At 37.9% G+C, this 10928-nt stretch overlaps 1 protein-coding gene across 2 annotated transcripts in view; it reads left to right on the top strand.

Annotated features, from left to right (window-relative positions):
* Window positions 1-4489: 4489 nt before the first annotated feature.
* Window positions 4490-10928, top strand: part of piezo2b (piezo-type mechanosensitive ion channel component 2b) — an 84238-nt gene continuing 77799 nt past the window's right edge. For both annotated transcript variants that reach the window (XM_086075865.1, XM_086075855.1), the window contains exon 1: window positions 4490-4985. In XM_086075865.1, the coding sequence (XP_085931991.1) occupies window positions 4922-4985 (64 nt within the window). In that variant the 5' untranslated portion in view covers window positions 4490-4921. The remainder of the gene's footprint in view (window positions 4986-10928) is intronic.

Raw genomic sequence — 10928 nt, 5'->3', positions numbered from 1 at the left:
TTATTTAGTTTTTTTTGTCCATGAGACTTGCAACGAAAAACACAAGTGATTTTATTTATTCATGTTTTATTTATGTGGATATATTATAAAATAATTGTATTTTTATCATTTTCATTGGTCGTTTTTTAATCAATTATATGTTTCCTTTTTTTGGTAGTGATTTTATTCATTCAGTGTTTTTAATTAATGTTGATGTTTTTTTTAACACTTTTTCAGTCATTTAAGACATTTGAATTTTCTACGTCAAATAAATGTTTAGAATTTCTAATTATTTAATTGAAAACATTTGGAGTTATTTTTTATTGATCTTTTAATCAATTTAAAAAAAAATAAAAAAAACGATTTTACTGCCACACGTTATCCAAAAAACAACCCCCCGACTGTGCCAGCCGATTTTGAACATTTTAACTCATCTTTCAAAGCAAACAGAATATTTATTGTGTGCTCTGACTACATAAACATGGTGGGTACCAAATGAAAGATCGCGTTCCATTCTTTCATTAGGAAAAAAGTATGTTTCCACCTTATTCTGTTCTTTAGTTATCACCATTTGAAAATAGGTCATTTGAGTGACATTGAGCGAAAATTGAAAAGATAAGGAGAAAAAAAGGCTTTTTGTTGAAAGATAGATTTTCTGCACAACAGTGACTTTGACACAAATATTTTTTGTTTAGTGACGCTCTCTGAATTAGATTTAATGTGACAAAGGCTTTGTTCATTCATCCTTGAAACAGTTCCATTTCATCAGATTCGTCATGTTTTATTGTAATTTGATATTACTGGGAGCCAACTGTAAAGAGATACAATGCTTCCATCTGCTGGCCATAGTTAGTGGCTGCTTTGGGATTTTACAACTAAAATGACAAGGCAGCGCTGCACAGACATTGCACTGACTATTGAGAAAAAAAAACATAGTAAACATCAAATAACGTTTTTGGTGGCATTTATTTGGATTTTAGTATACGTCATTAAACGTTTTTGGCGGTAAAAGAGTTTCAATCAATTTATTTATTTTGTTCCTGAAACTTGCAAATACAACTACTTTTATTTCCGTACTTTTTTTGGTCGGTATATATTTTTTTACATTTATTTAATTTTTTTTATTTTGGACTTGAATTTCCCAAGAAAAAAATACAATAAGTTACTTATTTATTCATGATTGATTTAATTGACAAATTTAGAAATTATTTTATTTTATTTTTTATAGTGTGATTTTTTATATGGTAAATGGAGTGCACTGATATAGTTCTTTACACACCATATGGTGTACAAAGTGCTTTACAAAGCTTCACATTCAATAGTGTTGTTGTTTTGTTTTGTTTCCTGAAACTTGATAAAACAAACACATGCTGTTCATTTTTCAAATGTATTTATTTTAACTTTTTTTTAAATTTCATTTTAATAAAAAAAAAATATTTTGTTACTTTAAAAAAATCCTTTTAAATGAATTTGTGTTTTGTTTTTTTGGGGGATGAAAGTTCTCATAAAAGATCATTTTTTGGGGGTTGGTTGGGGTTGGTATGAAAAGCGTTATGGGGGTGGCGCAGGTCATGCCGGCTATCCAGTCCAGTGTGTGCATTAGGTGCCTCGTTTCCTTTCTATTGAGAACTAAGAAGCTCAATGAAGCTCAATGACAACAATAAACAAGTGGTTGAAAGCCATTACCCCGCCCGACATCCTCAACTAACTGCTAACGTTCGCTCCATTTGTCCTGCCCTGTTCCGGCGTTAAGTGAAAAGAAAACATTACCGAGGAAGAGCGCCGAGCGCCACACCAGCATCACTGCGGCCGTTGAATTGCATTTGATTAGGCCTCTTTCACGCAGAGACCCTGCAAGACGCGCTCGCATTGGCAGTTTAGTTCACTTCTCACATACACAATTTGAGTTTTTTTTTTGTTGCAGGATCTCTGTTTGAAATTGGTTTTATTTTGCGATCTACATATTAGGATGCAGCTATTTTTCAGGATCGCTGCGTGAAATAGGCTGCAGTTTGCTTCTCATTTATAGGTGTTTTTGGTTTTTGCACGATCTATGTGTGAAATTGACTTTAGTGTGCATCATACATGTTCTGAAAGGTTGTTTTCTTTGCAGGATCTCTGCATGAAATAGGATTTAGTTCACTTGTTATGTATACCCTATGATTACTTTTTTGCAGGCTCTGTGCGTGAAACTGGCTTACATCTACGATATACAGTACGAGTTTGGATGCAGCTTTTTTGCAGGATCTCTGTGAAATAGGCTTCACTTCGCTTTTCAATTACAAGCTGTGAGATATTTTCTTTTGCATATTCTCTGTAGGAAATTTGCTTTAGTTTGCTTCTTACATACTTAGATGCAACTTGATCGTGAGCAGATTTTTTGCTTGATATCTGCGTGAAATAGGCTTTTGTTCACTCTTACCTACGTGATCTGATGCATCATTTTAGCAGGATCTCTGCCTTCTATGCTGTGATACAGCTTTTTGGCAGGTTTTCTGCATGAAATTGGCTTTAGTTTGCTTCTCACTTATAGTACATGCTATGATGGGGATAAAATAAGAGCTCAGGTTTGACTTGCTGCAGGATCTCTGCATGAAATTGGTGTTTGTTTGCATCCCACTTAAATGAGCTGATGTGTCTTTTTTTGTGTGCAGGATCTCTGCGTGAAATAGTCTACTGCCAATGACTTTGAGCCAGGATGCCAAGCCACGTTTACTGCTGAATCAGCGTCACTGTTTTAACCAGTCGGGTCCATTTGGGAAGAGGTCAATAAGTCCCTCTTAAGCGCGGGATGAATAATGGATCAAAGACAAACGTTGCCCTCAACATTGGCATCTATAAGGGAGGAATCGGACGTGCCATCACAAATCACGGCCTGACGGTTTGACGCTATCGACTGCTGTGGCGGCGGGAAGGCGGGGCGGAGTGCATCGCAGTGGTGACGGCAGTGTCCGCCTCGTTTGGGCCAGGCCCTCGAGCTAATGTTGTTGCGACATCCAGCTGGTCCCGTATCAACCACTCAGGCCGTTTGCTCCCATCATGCTTTGCAGAAACTGATAAATAATGTCATTTGAAAAGATCAAGGCACGAGCGCAGTGCGGCTTCTATCAGGGCATTTGGTCTACTGGAAATATTGATTACTGTCATCTTGATGCTTTGTGAAATATTCAAAAGTGCATCCAATTATCCCAGTCATACTAATAATGTATTCAAATAATGGACTTTTAATTCACTTGTACCTATTGTCACAATAAATTTGATAGCATTAGTTCAAAAATGTTTGTATTAAATTAGTAGCCCTTCATACGTTACTAAGTAAACCTTAGCAGTGGACCCCTGCACACTCGACGTTCGGTCCTCTTGGAGTCACCTATTTGCAGATATTTTTCAATATAAATTTTCTATTTTTTTATGCAAATGAATGGGTGTCAATTATTCGCGTATTTTTGCGATTCGGGGGCCAGCCTGGTCTCTATCCCCCAGCGAATAGTGAGGGTCCACTTTACGTAGTAAAATTATTTTTCCATATATATTTTTTTAGAGAAGTATAAGATAATAGCATCATGACAGTGTATATATATATATATATATATATGTTGTTAACATAACTACTGTGTTCCTAACATTTTAAGTATGGTAATTGTAAAATTCAATGTCTTTGAACAGAAAAATAAAAGAAAAAGTAAAGAAAAAAAAAGCTGCTGTTTTTCAATAGTTTAATTTACTGATTATTTCATTACAAACGTATTTTAAAGTTATTTTTTGCATAGAAAAAAAATCTCTTAAAATTTGTTTACAGCAGTAAAGGAAAATTATGAAAAGTTGATGTGATAATGATTCAGAATTATATAATTTGAATGATTTCAGAAAAACATATTTTGAATAAAAAAAAAGTATGTTTAACAGTGATTATTTTTTTTGCACAATATAATTTTTGAAATTAGAGCAGTAAAAGTCAACAAAATGATCAATAGATGTTGTTATATTTGTTTTATTATTATTAATTTGACTTGACTTCTTTTTTTTTTTTTACTACAATCGTAACTGGATTTTAAAAAAGTAATATTATTCATATTTTCTTGACTCCAGTTAAAGTGGATGCAACTGCTTGTGCAGCCTCGTTTCAGACCGATAGACGGCGCTGTTTCTCTTTGTTCGAGAACAGGTACGTCGTCAATTTTTGGGTGGGGGGGATGTTTAATTACAGAGACACGCCTTAAAACTCGTTAAACGTCCTTACCTAAGAACTAAAATACAAAATGCAGATATAAATGCAGGTAAATACAAAACAAGCAACATTTTTAGTGACGTCGCTGCTAATATTGTGCTACAAGTGTTCGTGGAGGTAGCCCCCTTCCTCCCCCCGCCAATCATCATTTGAGGGTGGAGTCTCAAAACTAGAGGAAGCCTTTTGATTGGCAGGTTTATATGCCAATCACAAGTTGCCTTCCCGATAAGGCTAGCACAGCCCACGCGCGCGCCCAGTCCCACTCAAAAGTGTTAAATCCACCCAAGGAGGCACAGCGAAGAGAGGTGGACCTCAACAAAGTGTGGGGAAATTAAAACAATTACACTTGGACTCCTCTACAAAGAAGCTTTGTTACTACGTGACGACCTGTTGCTTCTTTTCGGCAACACGCGACCGCTTGCCCACCTGAGTGGCGAACATGACTTGAACGCATCGCCCGAAAAAAAGGTGTCTTTTCGGCTATGAGCTGCCGGGTGTGGATGGTGATAATGAAGCCCGTTAGTGGCCTCCCTCTCGTCGCCTTGGACAAGCCGCCGCTCAGGTGTCTCGTTCGGCCACAGCCGACTGATGGGGAGGCGCGCACACCCGTGACAACCGGGATTTGAGAAACTTTTTTGGAAGGGGATGAGAGGGAGACTCTAACGACCGAGAAAAAGAGCGAGAGAGAGTTTCTTGTAGCTGCCCAGAGGCGCCATGGCCTCGGAGGTGGTGTGCGGGCTGGTCTTCAGGCTGTTGTTGCCCGCCTGCCTCGCAGCCGGTGAGTTTTTAATTCTTTTTTTTTATTACGTCGCCTTTCCATTTTAGACTGGAGATGGGTAACGGATTACGTCATTCACTTGTTTACACCCCACTTCCGCTAAACACGCCGATAAAATGTTTACAATATCAACTTGAACGTACTTTACAGTCATAGAAATGTAAACAAAAAGTACAATTTCCCCTAGTTTCAGCGAAGGCAGCATCTAAACTACAGTTCAGTACGCAAACGTTGCCTTATGGCTACTGATGAAAATGAGTTTTAGCTGTCTTAACCGGTTCACTTGATTATTATCAATAAAATGAACGTTAAGGCAACCTTTCAACTAAATCTTCCTCAAAATGTTTCCTTCATGGCTTGATGGGGAAAATTTCCTTTACCATAGCCACTTAACTGTGGCTGTATCGACTCAAAACTAAGTTATAGCAATGTAAAAAAGAGAAATTACATTTCTCCTAGATTCCTTGAATGCAACATTTTAACTGAGGCACAAGCTTCTCCTCATTGAGTTGTCGAAAACTTTATTTATTCGCACGGGGCAATTAAAGGAGCAGAGAGCGGCACAGTTATTGACACGAGTTTATGGCATAAATAACAGCAAAACATAAATAAAAAAAGTAGGGTACACATAGAAATAAATACAACTAGAGGTCAGATTTCTGAGTTTATGAAGGTTACTTTAAAGTAAGATTACCTTGAACATAGCAGCTGACACGTATTAATGAAAAATTAAAGTAATGTTTCCCCTCAGCTGCCTTGAACGCAACATTGAAGGCTCTTCGGGAAAAGTACTTTTAGCGAAGCCACTTACGTTGATTCATATGATTCAAAAAAACAAAAGTGACCTTTTCCCCAGCTGCCTTGAAGGCGACATTTGGCTAAGTGCGCCCGCCACACACTTAGCGACACAGCCGATCACGACTGGAAAAAGTAAATACAGTCTGCAACTTTTACCCGCACACCAGACGATTGACATAACTCACTGAAACTGAAAAACCGGAACCCCTGGTGTTCCCCGGGTTTTTAGGCCCCACATGTAGTGTACAATATTATTATTTTTTTATTGAACCACAAACGACATTGTGCGATTGTCAATAACGAATCGATTTACCCTGGTTGCGGTAACCATAACAATACAAAGAGAGGAAATTGGCGACAATAAAATAGAAAGTGTGGATGTTTGAGAGGCTCTTGGCAACGATAGCCTCATTCTTTGAGTGCACTTGTGTAGTTTGGTGACAGGCTCTCCACACTTCGCTTCTCCGCCACAGGTACATATGAAACTAGAAAATGCAATTTCTGGAAAAATTGCGTGTAATGGCTGTAAGACTAAATGAGAACCTGTGGAATAGATGGAAGCGCTCATGGCGTGAATTGGTGGATTATATTGAAGTTGGAATGAAGTGAATGGGATGAAAAATGTGGAAGTAAATGTGAAATGTAGAATCTCTCGTTAAGAATAATTGGGGAAAAATAGGGTACAAAATCGGGAATTGTGGGTAAGGCGTGAATTTTTGGAATATGTTAAAATTGGAATGAGGAGAATCGGATGAATTATGTGGAAGTATATATGAAATGTAGAATCTCCCATTAAGAATGAGTAGAGAAAAGGAAGGTACAAAATGGGGAATTGTGGGAAGGCGTGAATTTTGATACTGAAAGAAATGGAAGCGCTCTTGGTGTGAATTGGTGGAATATATTGGAGTTGGAATGAAGTGAATGGGATGAAAAATGTGGAAGTAAATGTGAAATGTAGAATCTCCCATTAAGAATAAATGGAGAAAAATAGGGTACAAAATCGGGATTTGAGGGTAAGGCGTAAATATTAGGAATAAGAAAAATACACCCTAGAATGGCGTGAATTTTTGGAATATGTTAAAATTGGAATGAGGAGAATCGGATGAATTATGTGGAAGTAGATAGATGCCAAAAAAGTGGGAAGTTTGAAGTATGGGAATAACATATGATTATATATTGATAATAAAGTTAAGGATGATCACAAAACACAATGTATACATACTGTATCTGTATCTTGCTTTGTTCCCACTGAGGTATATTGTTGCGACGCTGTTCACCTGCGATTCAAATGTTACTTCGCAACAAAATTAGAGGTTGATGGGTCAGCCAGTCATGAAAAGTAGTTGCAGGGCGGTTACGCGCATTCGGCTGCATCGCTCACTCGGTTTGCGGCGGGCATTAAATGTATCTCCCGAGTTTTCTTAAAACCACAATATATAGCAGCGTTTTGATATCACAATTCCTACTCTTTGGTGATTGATGTCTTTTGAGGCCAACGTGAGAACAGCAATCAAACACACCAACATGCATTTGTTGATGTCGTGACCCGTGTTAAAGAATCGGGTCCACTTGGCTCATCAATAACATCCGGCGTACAAACAAAATGTGTTCTATACACATGAATGTGATCATTATTTACATGATTTACTTTATTAACTAACCTCAGCTAAATCTGATCTGACAGTGGGCATGTGAACGCACCTTAAAAATGACAACTGCAAAGAAACGTATTGGTTTTTAAACGCTTTCCATCCCAAATGTTTGCTGTACCTTCCACCCAGTTGCAGTCACAATATTTACGATAAGTTAAATTAGCCACTTTAAGGAGTAATGTCGCCTTCCGGGCTGTTTGTGGAAAAAGACCTTTGCTACTTTTTGACATGAAAGTGACGGCCATTAAAAAGCACACAGTGTCAAGGCTCTAAATCTGTCAACAGGGTTCGACCTTATGTTGAAAATTCCATGAAGTCGTACGTCGTGGATTGATGCGTGTTTATTTACATCAGCATTTACCGAAGCCTTACATGACTGCAAATGTAAAATCCTTCACAATCTCATCGCGAATCATTCGCGAATAAAGAAGCTTTTATTGCACGCTCACAGTACCTAATATAAGTCATGCAAGTTAGTTACTGTATAAAACAACAAAAATGAAATAAAACTGCTCAGCATTTCAAGATGCCTGACAGACTCGTTAATGGGGGACAGGAAGCCGTTTGTGGAGGTGATTTATGGATGTTCGTGGAAGTAATTTAAAAAAAGAAACAAAGTAAGACTGTTCTTTCCGATTAATGAGTATTTTTAATTTTTAGATGTATTTGATAGTTTGTTAAATTAATTTTTTTTTTTTAACTTATTTTATATTATATTGTAATCTACTGCACAATAACTGCTCTGCCTTTCCATGTAATGCAGAAAGGGACAGGAAGCCGTTTGCTTCATATTTACTCAAATTAAATAAATATATGTTTTTAAAATTGAAATATAAAAATGTTTATATTGATTCTATAGTTGTATTTTATATAAGATTTTAACATTTATTATATTTGACATGATAGTTTTTAGTTATTAACTGTTAAACACTGTGTAGGTAAAAAACAAGTAAAATTAAATAAAGTAACACTACTTAGTATTTGAAGTCAGACACGTAATGAGAGTGAGCAGGATTGGTGTTTGTGGATTTGTATTGTCACCTCGTGACATTTTAGTTGTATTTCTGGATCTAATCAAATAATTGATTTTACATACTTTACAAGTATGGTTTTTAAAAATTTTGATTTTGAAATAAAGGATTTCTGGATAACAAAAGTAAAATTAAGTAAAACAGCTTTCCCTTTAATTGCTACTCGTGGTGCATTTCCTGTTCTATGGTTATAATCACACATCCTTATTGCCACCACAAAAGCAAAACATACTTGTGGAGTTAAACCTGTATATGTATGTTTGGCATATTGTACAATTTTGTAGGCGTGACTGTTTCAAGATCCACACGGAGGCTTGCTCTTCATTAAGTGGTTCAATTGAGGTGTGGTCACGTTGTGATGCCGGCCTCAATGAAGTGGTGTTTACTTTTCGGGTATTTAAGCGGCCATTTTGTGGTCAGGCCACAAATGTGTAAGGAAGTCACTGAGGTCCGAGTCTGTATTCCTTTTCTTTTTTTTTTAAGAGTGTAATCCTCGCTGTAATGCACAAGCACATCACCACCGCATCGTTATTTCCAGAAGCCATTGCGAGGTCATGCATGGGCTCCATTAATTGGTGGAAAGCCGTTTTAACAGCATGAATTAATAATGCGGCTTGCCAGTGAGAGAATTGACTTGCCTTTTATCGTAAGCATTCCTTTTTAATAATTTATGGCTTTTCGGGAGTGCAAAACGAGCACTCCCGTCCGTCGCCGCCGACAGGAAGCGGGAGGAAATGTAAAGTGAAATGTATAGGATGGCGGGTGGCGGCAGACGGCGATGATGTCGTCGGGCAAATGTCAGTCAATAGGCATAGTAGTAGTACCGTATTTTTTAATATATATATATATATAAGCCACTTGTATATATTGAAATTAGAGTTTAGAGAGGCAGCACCTAAGTTCTTGTTCCTTAAATCATGTTAACGGCAGCAAACGCGCTACGGGTGGCTGCTTCTAACCACAGAAAAACATTTATTTTCTTTTTAGAATGGCTTATCTTAACTAGAATCGCATGTCGCATTGTGGCCAACGGTAGAACAAAAGGCGCAATAACTGATCAAGATTTGGCCACAATGCAACGCGGGATTCTAATGAAGGTAAGACATTTTAAACCAAAATTAAAAACTTTATCGTAGTTTATCGAGCGGAAGTCTCGAATCCAACTGGACCTCGTTGGTTGCCATCATCAGCACGATTAGGGAAGGAGGATTTTAGATTGGAGTCCATCCCAGCTGTGCTGTTCTTGGTCTTGGATTTTGTAAAATAAATGTCCCCCCAAAATGTGACTGGAGTGGCTTCTATGTTTTTATTCCCTTCTTCTTTGTGCATTTTTTTTGACTAACTTCAACCCATAACCCAACCTTAATTCGACTACTAGCAGTTAGTAGCATTAGAGTATTACAGTTGGAGAAGTAACTTGTCTTAACCATACCCAACACCCATCCCCTTCTTTCTTACACTAAGGCTACATTTATACTATGCTCTTGGTGGCCACAAGAGAGAGAGAGAGAGAGAGAGAGAGAAAGAGAAAGAGAAAGAGAGAGATAGAGAGACAGAGAGACAGACAGACAGACAGACACAGAGAGAGAGAGAGCGAGAGAGAGAGAAAAAAAGAGAGTGAGAGAGAAAGAGAAAGAGAGAGAGACAGCATGTGAATAACAGGCTCTTTTGCATGTTCTGATCTGGTGTATAAAGTATATTATCAAACATTTATTAAAACGGCAGTATTAGACAGCGTTGCCCACTACTCACCAAGAAAATCTAAAAAATATAAATATTTAGAAATATATGTATATGATCTATTTTTAGATGAGAAAGGGTTAATATTATATCTGTTAGGATGAAAAAACTTGTCACGGTCACCTGTGGTTTCTGATTTGTCAGTCTGGAGCAGAAAATGTTTCGCATGTGCAGTAGTGGCTCCTCGTCACTAAGAGATAGGAGCATTTGAAAGGGCTCTATGCATAGACACGTTTATTACACTAAACCAGGGGTGGGCAAACTCGGCCCTTGCCGGTTTTGGAGGTTTCCCCTCTTCCAACACAAGCTGATTCCAATCAACAGGACCGTTATCAGGCTTATGAAGAGCTTGATGAGCTGATCACATATCAGCTGTGTTGGAGAAGGGAAACATCCAAAACCTGCAGGACTCCGGCCCCGAGGACCGAGTGTGCCCACCCCTGCACTTAACGGTAGACGCCTCTCGGGCTGGCCGGATAATCTATCAAGGTGTTTGCCAGTTTGGGACAGTCATTAGGTAAATTCACTGTCCTAACCGGAAACCTTTACCCCTAACCCTATCAGGTTGACATAAAACGTCTGTAATTGCTAAAGGGTAAATGTCCTTTTCATGCAAGTACATCCGAAATTGAAGCTGAAAATCTACACTTCAATGATTCACATCCTGATCGTTTTAACTCAAATCAATGATGCTGAGCTGTACAAAGGCTAAATCACAAAAA

The sequence above is a fragment of the Leptonotus elevatus genome, chromosome 1, assembly GCF_054856555.1.
Source record: "Leptonotus elevatus isolate MCC_2025b chromosome 1, RoL_Lele_1.0, whole genome shotgun sequence".
Classification (NCBI taxonomy): Eukaryota; Metazoa; Chordata; class Actinopteri; order Syngnathiformes; family Syngnathidae; genus Leptonotus; species Leptonotus elevatus.
This window is presented reverse-complemented; position numbering and strand designations above follow the sequence as displayed.